This window comes from Camelus ferus, chromosome 35, assembly GCF_009834535.1.
Source record: "Camelus ferus isolate YT-003-E chromosome 35, BCGSAC_Cfer_1.0, whole genome shotgun sequence".
NCBI classification, from domain to species: domain Eukaryota; kingdom Metazoa; phylum Chordata; class Mammalia; order Artiodactyla; family Camelidae; genus Camelus; species Camelus ferus.
Window position 1 is genome coordinate 7,554,815 of NC_045730.1, and position 21,050 is coordinate 7,575,864.

Here is a 21,050-nt window from a genome sequence, read left to right on the forward strand (position 1 = left end):
TTTATAGTCCACTGAATTTCAGACGTGACTAAAAATAACATCATCTGGGGAGATTAAAAAAAAAATGGTACTGCAGTCAAGGCCCATGTTGGTCAATTGATTTAGAATCTCTCAACGGGGTTCAAGCAGGTGTAATTTTTTTTGAGAAGTTCTTCAGGTCAATCAGACACAGTGTGAGGGTTGAGAATCACTTTCTTTCCTATACTTTGCTATTCTGAGTCTTTGCCTGTGGTCTCCCCTAACCTGGAACACAACTTACTTCATCACCTTGACTTACATAACACTATCCATTCCACATTATTTCTAAAAAAGCTTTCTGAAGTACCGCCTACTTCAGATTACCTCTAGATTAGAGGTCACTTCTCTTTCTCCTGTGTTGTCCCAGACATTTCCAGATATTTTATCTACATCTCTTATCACTCGTTAGCACACACTGTGGTTGTGCGTACCCCTTGGGGTCAAAGTCATATCTGTTCAACTCTGAAACAGGCACAGTGGTGGTGCACTGAAGATATTTGACATCTGGAGTAGATTCTTTTTGTAACATCCGCTTCCTTTGCAAGACAACATTATTTTCAGTAATAATCACCAAAGGAAATGAAAAATAATAATGGCCAGAAAGGAAGCCTATGGTGAAAACCTTCCTGTTTTGAACATCGTAGAGAGAATTGAGCCAGCAAAAAATATTACAAATAGAAAATAAAATAAATATTACTGTACAAAAAGGGAAAATAGAATGACAGTGCATTTTTGAAAAAAAAAAAAGAAGGGAGGGGGGAAGACACAGGAGGGAATATTGCCAAATGAACAAACACCAGGTTCAGAGAATGACTTGCACTTTGCAATAATAGAACTGAAGTAACTCAAGTTCTTTTTTCTTTGTCTTTACAACCATATTGCATGCTACCATCCTTTATTTGGAATCTACTGTTTTAACACAGATACGTGCAGTACGATGTGGGTTGGAGACCCGTTGACCCTGAACACTTACAAAGGACTCCAAATTCTTAGAGTCATGGCTCATAAGAATTCATTTATTCTTTAAATGAATGTGTTCAGCTGAGTCTGCTGTTGGGGCCAAGTGTGTAACTGGGAGTTCTCTGCATTAACTTCCATGTAGAAGACAGTATTTACTACAGGAAAAATAAGAAAACTGTGCTAAGGTGAAGTTTGCATATATATGATGTTAGTAAAACTCGACAGTTACCTGAGCCAACTTTTTAGACATCAGATCAGCAGAAGTTTTGAACATAATTTAGAATTTCGGGCACACAGTGCTAATAAAAAGCTCACTGTATTGTAGTCAGTTTTACTATGATCATACCATTCTCTGTAGACAACGCACCCCCTTTTCGTATGACCTGCACCTGTGGCAGGGTGCTCTGGAAGCTCCGCCCACTCCGTTCCTCGATGCACAAGTGTCTGTACTGACTTGCGTCGATCTTCTTCTCTAGTTCATGCCCCATGAGAGAGATTCAGCATCCAGATTCCTTTATTCCTCTTTTGACTTCAGCCCATTATTGGCCACATTGTTGCCCCAAATGACAATGACTGGGGACAATGACTAGTAGTGCGTTCATGTAGGTACAAGGGCATTCTGTCAGCCAATAAAACTGCTATTTAAGCACCTAAAACACGACACTAAACTCAAGGCGTTCATGGTATTTAGGGGAAATGAGGTATTTGCATACAAAACCTTGAACGCACAGACAAGAGATTTGATGACTCAGCGTTAAGTCAAGTATCTGCCGAAAGTTTTGAAAGGTAATGTTATGAGTTTTGAGGAAAGGGGCCTTCCTTTGCAAGACCAGTGCTCTAACCCCTGAGCTATGGAGCCAGCTGAGGACTCCCTTTGGATTTGAGTTACCAGGGATGGTTTCATGAACAGATTGAATATGAAGACAAAGGACAGAATGAAGTTCTCCATCAGTGCAGCCTTGATGGTACTTGTTGGACTCACTCTAGGTCTTTACAAAACTTCAGCCACTGGTTTTGAGAGCTTTGTTTTTTTCCCTTCTCTACTTTACCCACTGCAGCAACTTTAATAACTTTAACATTCTCTTCCTTGGGGATCCTCCTGGATCATTTTGAAAATATCCACTTCCATCCCTCCTATATTGCTCCTTCTTCCTCAGCTCAATTAAAACAGCCACCTCTGAGGCCTGGCCATCTCATGGCAGGCACAGCCTTTAATTCCTTTAGATTAAGTTCTCCCACCCTTGTCTTAAATCCTCACCTTCTACATTTCCCTATTCCAGACCCCAAGCAGTCATAACTACTACAGAAAAAAGTCACATATTCGAGTTAATCCAGCCCCAATGAATCACACTCTTTTAATTGCAAAATCTGATCAATTCCCTCTTGTTAAATCTGTATGATGCGCCCAAACTGCCTCCAATCCCAACCCTGGGCTGTCTTTCTCAGTCTTGTATTTCATCACCCATTTTTCTGAGAAGAGTAATCCATTAAGAAGATGCCAATCCTTTCCCGCTCTCCTCACTAACGCCTTTATGACTACTCATCCTTGCTCATTATCTGAAATAAAAAGAGAGTCTTCCTCTGTTACACAGTTAATTGCATTTCCTCCTCAATCCTGTCTCTGCCATGAAGTTACTAAAAAACACTCCTTTCATTGCTTCCTTACCTTATGCCTGCACTCAACATCAGAAAAACAACCACAAAAACCCTCAAACTACCTTTACTCGATGTTTTTTTTTTTTGTATCCTCAGCACTGAATCTCTCTTCAATGTCTGGCTGAATCCACGGCCTTCACGTTACAAACCATTTCACCGCCTTAAATCTGATTCTGCTTCTTCTCTTGAAGCTGCATTCTCTCAGGTTACAAATAATCTTTTCATCAAGTTACTATCTTTTCTTCTTTTAAGTCTTCGGTGTCTCACACTGCTGCCTCCACTTCATTCTTGACCCTTTACCTTCTGCTGGCTCTCTGGGATGGTACATCCTCTTAGACCTTGTGTTTGTTTATTTTTCTTATGTTTGCTTTTGTTTTGTTTTTTCTTCTTACACTTGTCTCCTTTCCTGGTTTATAAACACTAAATGTTAACATGTCCCAGGAGATGCCCACCAGTTCCTTGCTCTCTCATCCCCCCAGCAATCTTTGTGCTCTTGGGGTTCAATTCCCACCCTTGTAACTTCCATATTTTCTCAGCTGACTGCTTTGCCTTAATCCGTTCCTTTTCTTCAGTTGCTTTTTTGAAGAGGCCCAACTGTGAGTTGACCATCAGTTAGAACCAAACATGCCTCAAATCCACCCCTCATTTTCTTTCCTAAACTAATTTTGTCTTCTAAGGTTTCTAATTTGGTGGCTAGAAAATTTAATTTTCTAGTATCTCAGATTTTGAGCTTTGAAATTATCTTTGATTCCTTCTTCCTCAACCCATACATTCAGTGCAGAGAATCAGGCCACTGTCCCCACCTTTACCACTAATTAGCTACAGGAGTTTTGGAAATTGGCTAATTTCTTGGACTTTCAGCTACCTTCTCTGTAAAATAGGAATATAATAATGCCTACATGTATGGACCTCATTTGGGAGCAGTGAGAATCAAAGATAATTAATTGAAAATACTTTCAGAGATAAAACTTTAAGCAGATGAAAACTGCTAAATTCTGTCTTCCTTCATGTGACTTTTGAGTTAACCCCATTCTGTTCCTTCTATTAATACCCTAATTCAATTCCCAGCTCTCAACTCACACACGGACTGCCGATACAGCTTTCTTACACTCCTCTGTAGGTCCCTTCTCTGTTCTCCTGCTGTCTCCAGCCCTTTTCTCCAATGGCATTTTCAATTTCTACTTGTTTATTACATCACTGATTCTCACTGCCTGTAGAATGAAGCCCAGATTTTGTCAAAGCTTGTCATGTGTAACCTCCATCTATATTAAAACTATTCCCAGTACTTGTCCATAGATATCAATCTATAGTTGAACAAATCAATCCATCTTGCCCTTTCTTGATTTAACGCTTTTGTAAAATCATAACATACCCCTCTTCCATGTGAAATGTCACTACTTCTTCCTGTTTGCTTAGGCACAGCGCGGTCATCTTTCAAGACTCAACTCAAATACTATTTCTTTAATGAAATTCCCACTGATTAATCTCCTCTCTTTCCTAAGAATTTGGCAGTACTTGACTGCACCGTTCAGCACTGGTCATACCTTTGATGTTCCTTGTTTTATTACTAAATTCCTGTGTGGCTATTTGACCTTCAAAGTTTTTATGTTCTATAATTTTACTTATATAATAAGCTGGTAAAGATGATGATACACAGGGTTACCATATGACATTGTCCAAATTAGGACATGTTGAGAGTGAATGGAAGAACAATTAATGACTATAACAGACAACTGACATAAACTGGGACGCATGTTTCCCCTAGTTACCCCCCTGCGGTATGAAGAGCGACCAGCAGATTGCATTTCACAAACAGGAGCTTCAGTTTTAACTGATCTTCCCTTCTGCTTTAGCACAAGCTCATAATGTCACGCTGATACTGCGTTTGGCAGTATCTCTTGAGTTTTTGAACCACACTGCCACAAGTGGTTGTTTTCTACTAAAATAGGGTAATAATTTGCTATTAGACAAGCAATTTGCTCTGAGGAAAAGGAATCTGCAATGAGTGTGAAGACAGGCCAGCTCACTGGTGCCCAGTGACTGGGCTGAAAGAAAGACGAGACAATGCTGCTCTGGTCATAAATGTTCTAATAAAAGTCAAATGTGAGTTAGTGCCGCTCTGAACAACAGCAGTACTGGCCGTGGTCCCCAAGAGGCTGTTCTCACAAAGTAACTTGTAGCTGGAGCATCACTGTGCTTCTAAGGGAGGTCAAAGAAGGTGGCAAGTTAAATTCTAATTAGCCGTGACCTTAGGAGTGGTAAGCGTTGAGCTATTTTCTGCCTTAAAGGGATTGCATGCTTTAATCCACATTTAATCACAAGATTATGAAACAACCCAATTGAACGGTTTATGCCATGGAATCCAAGGGTGGGCACAATTCATTGGAGGGTTGAGAGTAACGTGAATCAATCAAACCAGGGCAAAAATCAATCTGTAATATTTGACTGGTATTTCATGCCATGTGTTTAATTTGTATATGTTTAAATAAAATTAAAATTTGTAGGAAAAATTCAAAAGGCAGATGGCAAATTTTTTACCTCTTTAAGGTACTGTATTGAAAAACAGATATCCATAAATGGCATTTTTTTTTAATTTGAGAAACTTGGTCTATTTATTTTAGAATTTTGGATACATATTACCTCTTTCAGAATCAATTCAGAAATTGACCTAAAAATGATTATGATTCCACCCATAAAAATTCTGAATAACACTGCTGTACCACTGAAATTAATATAATCACGTAAATCAACTATACCTCAATAAAAAAGTCAAAAAATAATTATGATCCTGAGAAGGGGCATAAAATAATACTTATAGAGCAGGAAAATAAATGTTAAGGAATCTCTGCTGTACAAGATCAGTTGTAGAAGTATTACAGACACACTTATAACTGTTCTCATATGATATTATAACTGACTAATACAGTGCTTAATCATGCCTCACTTCCAGCCTCCAGTGATGTTCATTACTATCCTTTACAAAAATTCATGTAATTTCCACAAAAGCTTAGTTGAAAGTGCAAGACATTCATTCATCCTGTGATAAAGAAGTAATGATAACCATTCTAATGATATGATGTGAGCCAAGTTACAGTCCTGGTTGTAATGTTCACAACATTTTAAAAATGAAAAAAAAAAAAAAAAAGAAAGAAAAGGAACTAAAACAGCCAGATGTCTGAGATAGACCAGTTGGAACCTACAGAAATGACTCTTTATTGCACAATCAATGGTATTATATCCAGGGGTTGATAATATGGTTTGTGAATAATTTAGATCACTTTAAATCACTTTTTTCCTTCCTCTTCACATTTGGAAAACCCAGCAATATTTGCTTAAGAAATGTGAGTAGGTATGGGAAATAAATAAACCTCTCCAAAAAATACAAGAAAGTAGGAATGGGAAAAAATGAATACCTCCAATACATTTTGGTGTTTATACAATTTTTGGCTAAAACTAATAACCATCTTTTAAAAAATAGGGCTTTTAACACTATGCCAATGAAGGCAGTTTGGGAGCCAGCAAATTTGGTTTTAATTCCTGGTTGGATTACACAGAGGGGTTGAGGAATTGACAAAAATGTCACAAAACTTATGTAAAGTCTGTCCTCTTTGCACGGCATTCTTACAGCTGCTTTTAACTGGTTCCTGGTTCTGTTACTGTCAGACACGAAGGCCTCAGGCAAATCACTTCCCATCTCTTGTTATCCATGATCTCATGTATAAACTGCAAAACTGGACAAACACTCGCTCTCTACTTACTATGAGCCTCCAGCCTCCCGTTAGCCTTACACCTGATAAATATGTGCCAATAATTTTTAAAAAGAGAAACAGTTTTAATCAACAGTAATTTGATGCCTTTAAAACATATGGAGAATGACTCAATTAAAATATTCCAATGAGATTTGAATTAAAAATATCTGAATGTATCAGGTCTTATATCAGTGTTGCGATTTAAAGAGTGCTTCTATTTCCAAGCATACAAATGTTTATTCAGGAAAATGGAGTTTAACTTTTCTTTAGGAAAGACATGTCGTGCAAAAAGTTGTCAATCACTGCATTTGCTTTTTCCTGAAATTTCCTTCTACATTCAACTTTCTGTCATTTCCTGATTCTGTTTATTGAAACTCCACTTGGATTATTTTAGATAAGACTATTTATTCAGCAAACATTTACTAAGCACTGTGCTTGTCCTGGGGATAAAAACAATGAATGAGACAGATGTGCTGTCCCCTGGAACTACAATGTTGTTATTAAAGTTTACCAAGAAGTAAAATAAAATAATACTCACACTAAGGAAAGCCTTTTGGATTTGGTTTTAAAGTCAGTCCCTTGAAAGAACTGATGAGTTAGTTTCACCTATTAACCAGAATTAACAGAAAATAATTTTATTTCTCATAATCTCTGGTTACTTATTTGTCCCATTGAAATACCACAAATAATTTCATTAAAAAAATATATATATACACTAAGTTTTCCAATTATACTAAATATATTCTGCTAAATAGATTTTACAGTTGGTAAATAAAACTTTAAATCCAAAAACATAACTGTTTAGTTTTTAAAAATATATTTTATATTGCTTTTCCTTCTCTGTACTCTTGTAATTTTTTCTAGACAGTATCTTTTTTGTATAACTTTCCGTTCTTACAGTCATTTTCCCTATAATTTCATTTGTTTTACATTTAGATTTGTCACTATCAATATATTTACCACCTCAGTTTTCCTTTGATTTGACTTTGCCCAATATCCTCAGTGGTTTTTAGTCCATCTGGTTCCCTTTTTATGTACCTCTATTTCTAAACAAATTCTACTGCAATTATGTTGTTTGCCAAAACATATCTAGCCCAATGATTCTCCCTGATTTTTCATTATTCTAATAAATTTCTTATGTGGCTTTGCTATGCATCCACTAGATGGGAACTGTTTTTTCTATTAATAATCTTTCCTGTAATTTTCTCAATGGCTTAATAAATTGATGTTTATTTCTTGCTCACATTATAGTCCAAGACAAGTGTTCCTATAAGCAGCAACTTCCTTCCATACATGGATCAGGCTTTTTCCATCTTGGCTTCTCCAGCCCCTAGGAACTGTGTATCCAGTTGGTGGATGAGGAGGGAAGGGATGTCAAAGGCACATTCAATTCTTAAAAGCCTTGACTTAAAAAGTGGCACACATTGCTTACTGGTGGTGATTTGTAATCATGGCTACACTCAGATGCGATAGAGCATGGGAAAGGTAATCTTAACTTGCACAATTACTCACCAGTCATAACTCTCTACTATGGATTTGGGAGCATGAATTATGGTGGATAGTTAGTCACCTGTACTATTTAAATTCACCTCTTTTTAATGGTTTATATAAGGCTCAGACATTTACAAATATAAAACACTCAATACAATATATGCCAGATCAAAAGCAACAATAAATAATATCTAGTATTATTACCTGTAATATTATTTTGACACTCAGCAAATGGGAGATTAGAAGGTACACATATAATATGATAAATGTGTAAATGACATATACACACTGTCATATAATATACATAATATGTAATATTAGATTATTATATAAATAATATCATGCATGTATACATTAGTAATTATATTTATTTTTAAAATTGGCATATAATTGACATATAACATTATATTAGTTGTATATTAGCAACTGGATTTAAAAATATAAATGGAGTTAACATACAGGAAAAGTAATGTAAACACTTTCTAAACATTTCCAAAATGTTTGTCACCAGGTGAAGCAAGTTGAAATGTGAGATGTATATCACAGCAACTGCCACCTTCAGATGCACAAAGGACAGTCATATGAGGAAAGTGTGTAGAAATATCTGAGTGGCACCAGAAGGCTGAACTGAGTTTACCAGTTCTAGTTTGATGTCTCTTTTGTCATTTTGTTTATCTGAAGTTCTTCCCTAATAGGTTTCTCAGAAAGAGCTCATGAAAACAATATTGCCAGAGTTCTTGTATATTAATAATAGTTTACTGTGCCCTTTATCCTTGAAGGTTAGTTTAGTTGGATATAAAATCTTGGCTTACATATTCTTTCCTTTAATATTGTTACACCATTTTCCTCTGGCTTAAAAAATTACTGTCAAACACTTTGATGATTATCTGATTCCACATTCCCTTATAACTCAGGTGTTCCATTCATCCAAGTGCACAATGGATTTCCTTTCTTTAAAAAAAATCACCCTGTGACCATACTAGAATAAATCTCAATGTTGGTTATTTTTGTCAATAATTTGAAGTACACACTGCATTCTTTCAATATTAAGATTTCTTTCAAGGTGCAGGAATTTCGTAAAACTCATAGTTTATAAAACTTTTTATTTACTTATCACTTTTGTTTTCTTCTTTAGGGGTTCCTATTATCCATATGTTAGATATTCTTTATAAATCTTCAAAATTTGTCATCTCTCAGATCTTTTTTAATCTCCTTTAGTTCTTTTCAACTTTAAAATTTGTCTTTCTTTTAATCTTTGATTTCTCCTAGGTCACTAAGAACTGGGTTTATTTGTTCTTCCGTTATTCTCTTTTTTTCCTCTCATTTCCAAAATGATTTTTTTCTTTATTGCTAATTCTTAAGGCTATGCACCACATGTTTTAGTTTATCTAGTGACAGTTTGGGTTGTTCTTTACATACATTCTTTAATGTTATGCATCATTTTTTTAACACTTTTTAGCAAGTTTTGAAATAGTACATTAGAGTTTTCATTTGATTTTTTAAAGCATGTCTTTCTGATATGCTTTCACTGTCTGCAGGGACATAATTCTGCTCTTTATTCTCTTTAAATTATAGTATCTTTGCAGAGATTTCACCTACAAATTTTTCTTCTGCTAATTTTTATTCACATTTAGTTTCTCTGTACTTTCAGAAAGAAGGGTAGTTGAACATCAAAGGTTTCAGAGCTCCCTCTTTGTTGTTCTTCAATTGTATTATAAACATATGCTGGCTTGCTTTCTGACATTTCCTGGCTCTGTTTCCCTGCCTAACTTTAAATATGAACCTTCCCTCCTTCCCTTTTTTAAAAAAAGATCTCTGCTGTCTCTACCCTTCTCAATTCTAAATCTACTCCCAAGGTTTTCTCCTAGTGTGGGCAGGGCCATGGAAGATGGTCCTGGAGGGTCAGATTTGAGAATTTCTTGAGCCAAACCATTCTAGTCCCTTCAGAAATTCTTATGCGGTCCCGTGCACTCACTTGCGACCGGGGTTGGCACATACCCTGCCCATTTCTGGCTGCTGTGCTCATGGTAGCCTGCTGTTTTTTCCAGTCAATGCCTATTGGCTATTTTGTGATTTTTTTTTTATCTGCTTTCAGGCCTACTGGATACCTTACTGCCATCTTTTGCTTTCTCTCACACAGATACTGACAACACTCAGGTCTTGTGGATACTGGTCGTTGGTTATTATCTACTATATTTGAGGATTCATATTTATATTTTGGACATAAGTTATCCGCTAGTTTTGTTGTAAATATCCACAGGTTTTTTATTTTGATTTCCAGTTGTTCTGTCTGTTTTTATCTGGCTGTTTTGGAAGATAAAAAATTTATACTGATCACATCACTAGGAACTTCCCAGAAACTTCCATTAGTACTATCTTTTTATTTAAAGTATTTTTTTCCATTTACTGTTAAATCACATCATTTATTACTATAAAGTCTTTCATCAAATTGATTTGAATGAAAATATCACTGAACACTTAAGTATTAGACCTACTTTTCATTGAAATAGAAACAAAACAGGCAATTCTTCTACTATGTGTTGAGATGAATGAATATATATTACATTTAAGTATTATATATAATATATATATATTAGGCTTATAAAGGCAGGAGGGCAAGGCAGATATTTAACTGCTTCAGTATTGCTTGGAGGTTAATAAGAGACAATGATTTATTTCCTTATGTGAAGATTCATGGAGGAAAGCTGGCTAAGTAGTTGCAACTTCCCTCTTTGCTCCTCCTGATCAAGACTGAGGAGCTATAACTCTGTTCCATGTCAGGGAAACAAATTTGCACCTGTCTGGAACATGACTCAACTGCATCATTTATTGCACACGGGACTTTCAACTTGAAGGAAATCTGTGTTTTCTCTACTTAAGAGAAGGGTGAGAAGAGAAAAGCACTTTACCCATCAGCAGTGATTATAATATGAAGATATTGAGCACAGATTTAAATAAATTAGGAATGGGGAAAACGCCAACTTAAATTTCAGAAACAGTTTTTGATGAGAATATTAAAAAAATTCCCTAAGGCTTCTTGGCAGTGTGAGGGAAAGAAATAGTAGCGGAAGTGATTTTAAGTGGCTGGAGCTTACATATTATACACCAGAAGCCCTCAGGATAGATTAAATCTTAGGAGAAAGAAAGATAAAGATAGAGACAGAAAAACACAAAAGAGTTTATTCTAAGTGGAAAGTGCCAAGTATGCCTTGCTTCTCCTACTTATTTAAAGAAATCATACATATTTAATTGTCAACTTCACCTCTTAGTAAAACTTAAGAAATTCATTTGCACAGAGAACCGTGGGAGAAAATATAGCACTTTGTGTCTCTGGTTTTATGTTACTTTCTTCTGTTTCAAGTAGGCCCTTACTGAGAAAGATTTGTTTAAGGCATTTTAGATCAGTTGTTACTTCCCTGATAAATTCCTTTGTTTTTATGCAGACTTTTTAACCAAGACAAACTGGAGCCTTGCTTGTCCGGCAGCAACATAGACATGAAATCTTAGGCATTACCCAATACTACCAACTTCCTTAAAAGGTGAGGAGTTGGTGAGATCCCCTCCCCTCAGATTATTACCTCATAAATAATTATATTCTCTGCATAGGGGAACTATAACTTTCCTTGTGGTCTTGCAAGTTTTACTTGTTCACTTTGGGTTACCCAAAAACTAAGACATCTTCAAAAACTGTGAGCATGCACAATCCTTCCCTCTAATTTACTTTTTTTTTTTTTTTTTGTATTTTTCTGAAACATATATTACATTCTGGGTGGAGGAGACACCTCAATATCCTAGACTTACAGGAAGAGAATGAACCTTAAATTCACTCTAGCTCATACATACATTTATATAATGCTTAAATACACTCTAAATGAGGGACCTTCTTGAATGTTCAAGTACCTCGGTGATGAAGAGCTCATCACTCTGGAGTCTCTGAGTACCATCTCTGACTACCTCTGATTATTACAAGGTCTTTTTATTTAGCCCATACCTCTACCTTTGTGGCTTCTCTCGAGGTCCTCATGACCATCCCTCAGATCCATCCATAACAAGTCAGAAACCTTGCTCATGGGACAGCCCACCAGGGCGGTGGGGAGCTACCACACTCCTCCTTCTGTAATTGTCTCTGCCAGAACTGCCCCTTCCGTTCACATTCCGGGCATGAGCTAGAAGTCTTTAATATTCTTAACCCTTCTCCTCTAAACACAGCTTAGGGTGACCATGCTCCCTCACAAGCATGGGGTACAGAATGGACCCAATCACTTTTGATGAGTTGCCTTCCTGCTCTTCAGATGATAAACTGACAGCCATAGACTGTAAAGTACAAATTTTGAGATTATTTTTCACCAAAGAACTTTACCTATGTTCTCTACCTAGCCTCATGCTACATCAAATTTTCTCCATATTAAACTTGTACATATTCAAGACTCAAGTCCAATTATAAGTTACTGAATCACAGATTTTTCAAGGTCAACAGCAAGGAAAACTTGAAAACTAAGGGAAAAAAAGATGTGACGTAAATTCGGATTAAGACAAAAAATATCTGATATACAATTAAGAGACAATTGTTCCTTACTACAATCCTAGAATTTTACTTTGCATTCCGATTTAGAATAAGTATCACAAATTTATTTTCCTTTTACAGAATAAAAAGTTGTCTCCTTTCAACAAATGTCTTTTCTGCTTTAAAGTATTTGCCAAGGATAACGCTTCGCACAGAGTCAATTTCAGAGAAAAATTTTTTTGAACAGATGAATGAATATAAGTAAATATTTTAATTAATGAAAAATAGAAATAGAACTAGTAATCCTGACTCTATATTCCTTTACTATGTGATATACGAAAAGTTGTTTTAATTTTGAATTGAAAGTTATTTTGTTTATGTTCAGAAAGTTTTTGCAGAGGCATCACCTCAAGAAAATAGAGCAAAATAGTCTTAATTGATTTGTAAATTAAGAGTACCTTTGGCTAATCACTGCCAATAAAGAGCATGATTGCTTCTATCATTTAAACCACATTTCTTTGCATTTCTATTCTCTAGAGTCTGAATTTTTAATCTTCTAAACTCAAATTTTAAAATTTTAATTTTCTTATAACCAAAAACTTTGTAGTATTATTTATAAACCAAGCATATCATAACAATCAAGTTACTTAATTTAGTTGTTTTGTATTTCTGTCAGAAAAAGTTATACTATGTGGAATTGGTGAGAAAAATAATCTACAAGTGAATACATTCATTATTATTGCAAAGCAAAAATTATTACCAAGATTAAAGTTTCTAGTCTCTGTCTCCACAAGTAGACAGACTTGAGTATTTATTTTACTTAAGTTATTGCCAAAGTTGCCATAGTTATAAGGAAGAAATTACTTAGCAGTTTGTACTATAAGTAGAGTAATCTTCTTTTAAAGAGATGACAGAAAAATAAGATTGGAACACCTAAAACATATATCATCTACTTAAAATGACATAATTCAGGCTTACAGATGATCAAGGGACTGTAGCTCTGTGGGTTTTTATTTATTTATTCATTTGATTCTTTCATCTTTTAAGGGTTTCCCTATGGAGATTTCATACACATATATAAAATATACGTATAAATATGCAGTGGAGATTTTATATACAGATATAAAAATATACATGTATGATATAAATATGTATTAAGATTTATTTCATGGCTTTATGTACTATTAAAAATAATGCTGGATTATAATTAAGGAATTAGAGTAGAGAACTCAGTGAAATAGCAAACATTTTATTCAATATTTTTAATGTCTTCCTGATGAAGGGAAGAAAATATTTCATTAAATTAGAAACGCTATTTTACTTTTTGGAATTTTAATTAAAATATGCTACCCAGAAGAGTAAATTAAAGATGAAATCTGTAAAAGATTTTTTTTAAATCTTATTTTGGTAATTGAATATATAAGGGAATCACCATGAACTTGAACTAATGTCTCAAAAATATTCAGTGATATACATGAATAAAACTTCAGCATCTTAGAACAGAAAGTGAAGGAAGAAAGCCACAGATACACAAACACTATCTTTTTTTTTCTTGAAAGCAAACCACTTCACCTTTTCCCCCTATATATTGCTGTATTTCTGGAAAGCTGTCATCTAACACAAAAGTTCCATTTACGGGGGTGACAAACCATTTCAGCTAGGATTTGCTTCATCTTTCCCCCCTTGTAGCAATTCATCAAAACTGAATGCCACCTTTTGCTTCCTCTAAGAAATAAAAATAAATATTTTGTTTCAATGAATCATTTTTTCCTTGTGTTTTCTTTAAGACTGAAATAAGACTGAGGAAAACCTTAAGGGCCAAACTCCTATATAAAAAAAGAAGTGACTTCAAGCTACGAAAAGATTCGTGGGTCTGTGAAATGACTTCTCTGTGTACCACATACGTTAGTCAACGGATCGGATCGTGTCTTCCTGACTCCCATGTGCTATTCATCTCACAGCTGCAAAGCAAGATGCCAGACTTTCAGCAAACACTTTTTCCTCCCCAGCAGTGGCATTCGAATCCTCGCCTGGCTCCTTTCCACTGGCTTCTTTCCTGCAGCACTCGTTTGCCAGGAAAAGTTGAGGGCCACAGCTGCCAGTCTTACTTTAATCAGATTCTCCATGGGTCTGTGTGATTCATAAATATTTCTTGGGGTTGGGGACATCTTCCCTTGAGTGACAAAGTGATCAAAAGTCTGTTGTTTCTGCTCTGCTGTAGCAGAACAGCCTTCGGGCCAGGATGAGGAGTCCTGAGTTCAAGTCTTGATTCTGAAAACAGATTTCAAATGACCCAGGAGAACTGTTTCACCATCCTGGGTTTCTATGTCAACACTGGACTTGCCTCCAACAAAGATATAGAAGGACACTTCCTCCTTTTGTTCTAGGAACAGAGGCTCCACTGGTTTGGGTTTCTCTGGATCTTATAGTATCAGGGCTATGCAATTGGGGTGCCAGGGATGCTCCAAGTTAACAGAACAAATAAGAATCATCTTTTGGAACTTTATCTTTGGTTGAAGGGTAGGGCAGAAGAGTCATATTTTTTACGTTAAACAAAAGTGTCTATATTCTAGAGTATAACACAAAATGCACACAAGTTTTTTAGATAAAACATAAAATCCCAAGGAGATGTCTGTACAGGAGATACTTGGGGAACTCATACACCTCATTTTGGAAAAGCAAGAGAATCCCTGGGTTGCACGAATGCCAAGGTTTCTTTTTGTTTAGACATTCTGCGAATTTGCTAATAAAAAACACGGGGCACTTCCACCAAAGGCAGATATTTTGGTCCCCTGGAGATAATAAGAATTTTAAAGCATGGCATGAACCATGACTGGCATTTAGACACATGACCAGGTTTTTATTGTGAAAACCATCATAGAACTTCTAATTCAAATCAGTATGCACCATTTAAGAATGCGAGACTGTTTTGCCCTTCAGGAAATTTAACTGTTGTGGAGAGCAGTCCTATTTACTTACGTATTCACGCTTGTCTGTTTACAAATACATATCCAGAGCTTTATAAAAAGTCTTAAATGATAAAATGATTATTACCAAATTTCAAGTTCAGGTACAAAAATCACCACAAACTTCTTATATTTTTAGTTTCTTGACTAATAATATCTTACTGCTCAAAAGAGGTTAACATTTTCTTTAAGCATTTTATGAGGATGGCCTCTTTTGTAAAACTAAACACTCAGCTTGAAATCCATATCTCGCTTAAAATATGTCCATCATCTGTCTCTACTCGCTAGAAAGGAAACTGCATGAGAGTAAGGATCATCTCTTATCCATTTTATTTATCTCTGTATCTTGGGTACCTGGCACATAATAGGAGCTCAACAAACCTGAATAGATAAGTGAATGAAAGGTCAACCTATCAGACAGCTTGTCAATCACCTCTCTCCTCAAGCTTCTAACCTCTCCCCTCTGCACACCAAATTCATTTAAAAATCAGAAAGCAGTAAAACATAGAACATGAAAAGCAACTTGCATGATATTGGCAAACACAATCTCTTTATGCGCCAACAATTAATTTAATTCGTTAATTCAAACCTTCCAACTCTAAGGTCTGGCATGTCAGTAACTGTGCACTCATCATGGATCTGGGTTTTGATTTTGTAAACACGAATCAGCTTTAAAGTTATGATTACTATCTTTAAAACTCATCTGCTGACCAGCCACTGAGAGCTGCACGAGGACAGCAGGGTGTCACAGAGGTAGGCAGAACTCCTGGCAACTGATTCAACAGCAAGGAAAAAGGCAAAGAGGAGAGAAGCTAGGGGTCTGCAGAATGAGTCTGCTTCACTTGAGTGTGGAAAAGACGAGTTCTTCCTAGAACTATGGCTCTTTGACCTTGGAGAAGTCATTCCACCACTCTGAACCTCAGTCTCTTCCTTTGTGTTATGAGGATACAGAACTAATTTGTCTCTAAGAGCAACGCCCACCCCCAAATACTTTCACTATTCTACAGTCTCACTGTATATTCATACAAGGATTGCTGTGAACTGGTATGAACTAGGTCCTTGGCACTTTGCAGTTTGCCACTAATAGCATCACTGTCAGATTTTTTCACAATGTCAGGAAGTAAACTGCACAGAATATTAAAAGGCTTAAACACATGAGGGGTTACAGCAGCAGCCTGATGTCTGGTTAGTCACAGAAGCCTTACAGCTTGTCACTCGTCAGCTCTTGGAGCAATGCGTTCATGACCTCGGGAGAGTTTCTTTCCGTGAGAATCAAGCACATTAACAAAACTTAGTATCAGCTTTATATCAGCTTTCTAACTAAATGCAGTGCCTGATAATTTCTCCATTATTAAGGCTTTAAGTGAGAATGCCATTTTTGGAAAATGTCTGCATGTGAAATTTTAGTGGAAGTTTGAAATGTCCTAGGATATTTATTATCTTTTTCCCCAGAAAATATTGACAGAGTACCTCTTATTTAAATGAAACTTAAGTGATTCAATCCAAATCTTGGAGAATTTATAAGTCTGTAAGGTGGAATAAATCACCTACAGATCTAGCTGGAATGCAAAATAGAAAGTTTTAAGTGTCAGAGAAGGATAAAGATGTATTACTACAGTTAGACTTTCAGAGGAAAGAGAGCTTATGTCCAGCTGTCCAGGCAGAGAGATGGTCCAGGGAAGCTTCAGGGGTACATGGTATTGAAGGCTATTTAGACCCTGAGTTCAAGAACTGAGGTGGAAGGGGAGGACTTTTTGATGGAAGGAACAGAATGAGCATGTCTTGGTGGCAGGAGAATTTGGGTGTGCCCGGAGAAGAGCAGAGTGAACCTGATGGAACTGAGGCTGAGGAGCTGTGGCACAAAAACTGAAATGACAGACAAGCTCCAGATACAAGGCCTTGAAGGAGACCTAAGGAGATGGCACGTTATTCCAAGGATGGGTGAGAGCCACACAGGACTTTGGCGCAATTATTTAACTGATTTGCATCCCTCTCCCCGGTGATAAGGGGAAAAAGGTTATTTTGTAGTCTAAAGGGCATTATAATAGTCTAAAGGTCATTATAATTTCTCACTCAACAATTGAACAAAATTCAAGCAACCTTCTGTATGTCACCCAATGAACCAGAAAAAATTTCATTCTGAAATTCTGCAGGAGAAGATTGCCTTCACTGCTCAGGATTCATGCCGCGTTGGAAGAGCGGTGGTTCCATTAAGATGCTGGAGAGAAAGTTGCACACACGGGGGCGCAGGAAGCCCAGTTGTCTGCGGGACAGGAAGAGCCTTGGCCACACTGGCCTTGTCCTGAGGCCCCCAGGCTTCCCAGTCTCAGCTTCTGGACGTCAGGACTTGGCTCTGGCCTCTGGTCCTCCTACCTGACTGCTCTTGGGCACCGGCACTAACTACATTCTGTACATGAAAACACAACGCTGATTCGGCACAGTGCTCTCTTCATGTTTGAGTAAACTGTGTGTGTATATGTGCATTTATATATATAAATGTGTAAATACACACACCTCACACCAAATGGTGATGTACATACCATTATCTTATTGTGATAGCTGCTATTTGGTAGTAAAAACAAGATTTTTCCTAAAGAAAAATTTTTCTTTAAGAGCAAGCCCTCCACCGTGTATGAAGAATCTAGTCAATACTCAATTAGTATTTATTGATCAGGTGATTTAAGCTAAGTCCTTCAGCCTCCAGCATACGTCTCATTTCCTTCTAGGATCAGGAGAGCAGCTAGTTAACATACTTGCTTTAATAAGACAAAAAGTAAGGCTTTGATTTTCTTTTAGACCCGTAAAAGGCAAGATGGCTTATTTCTTTTAAAAGCTGCTGCGATAAGGTAACTGAACTCATCATCTGAAAGCAATCTATCGACATGTTGTGTGCGTGTATGTGTGTGTGTGTGTGCACATGTGAAATCAGCCAGCCCGCCACTGCAAAATGGAGAACTCACGTGCTACATATTAAATACAGGTGGTGCCAGCAAATGGCTTGAGTTCATGGATGAGCATGGTTTTTATGTGCTCTCCTTGACACTCACCTCAATGAAGAAGATGCTGGCTGCTGACGTTGGATGATGGTACATGTAGACTGTCACAAGGATGGCAGCAGCTATAATGAGGACCAGGATGAGGATTCCAACAATGAGCCCGGCATGGAGGTTCCCGCCTTTCTTCTCAGCTGCACTGTCATCTGTTGAGGCTGGAAGAACAGCACAGCTGTCATGTGTGCATTCTCAGTAGACCAGTAGACAGAATATTTATATTCTTAATAAAGTACCAGTGGATTTTTTTTCTTTTTTTTTTTTACTTTCTGTGCAACTTTTCTTTCCCAAACACTGATTTTAGAAGTTAGATGCTCTTTATTTGGGCAAATGAAAAATCCATACTATTAATGATTAAAAACACATTTATAATTGTGCTTTAATTTGTAGTTCAGTGGTCTTCATTCTATTAAATAAAGCAAAATTAATAGCCTTTATTCTAAAAGCACTGTGGAAAATCTAAAACTCTAATTAACTATATCATAAATTTAACTTTGATTTTTCTCATTGAACCACTGGCACCGTTACCTATGGAAAAACTGATTACTTTTTGAAATCTCCTCTCTCACATTCTCTTGGAAAATTTAAATTCAAGAGTATCAGGCATCTTTTGATGGGCTACACAGGCATTTTCAGAAAGGCTGTGCATGACTTCAAAGGATAATTTTCAAAATCTGTTTTAAACTGAAATACTCTATAAAAGTGTAACAGATGGATGCTAAATGACCCTCCCAGAGTTTTATCACCGTCTAAAGGGAAGACACAGCATATGAAAAGATCCCACCTTTCCACAGACCAGTATCAAAATTTCTCTAACTTTTACTGAGATGCTCTCCACTGTAATATCCATTTTCAGAGAGTTAGGGAAAAGGAGAAATTAAATTTCTAAAGTAATAATTATCCAACCCAAAGTCAATCAACCAAATAAAACTAATTTCTAAAGTCTTCTCTTGTTCTGAAATTCTGTAATCTTTGACGAAAGCTCAGGTGTTCAGAGGAGATCTAAAATTATGTAGAGCAGGTAACTAAATCTTAGTACATAATACGATCGGTATTTTTGAACTGTTAGAAAATTCTTTAAGACTCATAGAAGTTCTAGAACAGTGATTCCCAGTCCTTTCATTATCAGTTTACACCTTTGTTATTTCTAACCTTTGTTTCTATATTTTAAACATATTTTTGGTCTACTAAATCGCATTTAATAAGTACTGATTTATTTCTTTTATTATAATTTTTGTTAATGAAAACCATGGCTGCCTATCAGAATGTGTGGTAAATATAAAATGACAGAACTGCAAATAAAGTGAAGAAACATGACCTTCCAGTTCTTCCTATCCATCCTTTAAATTTTTGTTGCTATTGTTTGTTTATTCTTTGCTTGAGACTCATAGTTGGTATTCAGTTATCCTTCTCCAAATCTAATAAAGCTCAAATTTCTAAAGCTTTCCCTTACATAACAGAAATTCATCAGTTAAAGAATATAAAATGTAAAGAATAATTCATCATGTAGAAAATTCATTTACAGAGAGGACCCTGGGACAATGGCAGAGTTGAGAAAATCAGTAATCTGTCTCCCCATACAGACAACAATTGCGCCGGCAGAATCTGTCTGACAGCTGTTTTGGAATTCTGGGCTCTATTGAAGGCTTGCAACTTTCAGGGGGAAGGCTCAGACTGTAAATTGTGATTAATCTCAGTCAACTTTAGCACTTAGGACAGTAGTAGCTACCCATCCTCCACCCCTCAGCCATGTGGCAGGCAGCTATACACCAGTTCCTGAAGCAGCCTGCAGGGGCCAGGGTAGGCGAAAAGGATTCTGTCCTCCAAACCACACGGGTCTGTGTTCTGATCACTGACTGGTGATTCTCATCACAGGAGCACAGACAAAGGTGCAGTAATTAATTTTGCACGTTCTGCCACTGTCGCAAGCCTTTCTCCCTCCAGCTAAAGTAACTTCCAAGTGATTTAAAGAGTTAGTGCCCTTTTTATCCCATCTCTCTTTATTTTTCCTCTTTTTCCACATATGGGAGCCAGATATTAAAGACCAGGACATTCAGAATCAACTACACATACGGGGAAAATTTGAAAGTGGCCACGCATGGCCAGGGAAAAGCTCAGAAAAAGACTTGAAAAGACCTCAGTATTACACCTTGGGTTGATCCCGGGCACAGAGACAGCCTACAACAACCCCAAACCAAAAACAATAAACAAAAATGACAACAAAAAGCAGCAAACCCTGGGGAAAGGGGGAAGAATCTGAATTCCAGAGTTACCACTTTATTAGATTCAAATGTCCAGTTGTGAAGAAAAATTCACAAAGCATACAATGAAACAGAAAAGTATGGCTCATTCAAAGAAAAAAAAATCAACAGAACCTGTCCCTGGGAAAGACCCGATGGCTGATCTATTAGGCAAACACTTTAAAGGAACTGTCTTAAAGATGCCTGAAAGGAAGATGTGGAGGAAGTCAAGAAAGCAATGTACGAACAAAACGAAAATACCCATAAAGAGATAGAAAACCTAAAAAGAAACCAAAAAGAAATTCTGAAGCTGAAAAGTATAAAAGAACTACTAGCAAGTGCTAGTGAATTCCATAATTGAAATTTAGTTGATTCATCTCAAGGGCAGACTTCTTAAATAAGTTGATTTCATTCCT

The 21,050-nt window shown here is 36.6% G+C and overlaps 1 protein-coding gene across 1 annotated transcript in view; it reads right to left on the bottom strand.

Annotated features, from left to right (window-relative positions):
- The window catches only part of PLXDC2 (plexin domain containing 2), a 324,630-nt gene that overhangs the window by 15,676 nt on the left and 287,904 nt on the right, over nt 1-21,050 (bottom strand). Inside the window, exon 13 of the mRNA XM_032473563.1 lies at nt 18,392-18,552. Within this exon, the coding sequence (XP_032329454.1) occupies nt 18,392-18,552 (161 nt within the window). The remainder of the gene's footprint in view (nt 1-18,391; nt 18,553-21,050) is intronic.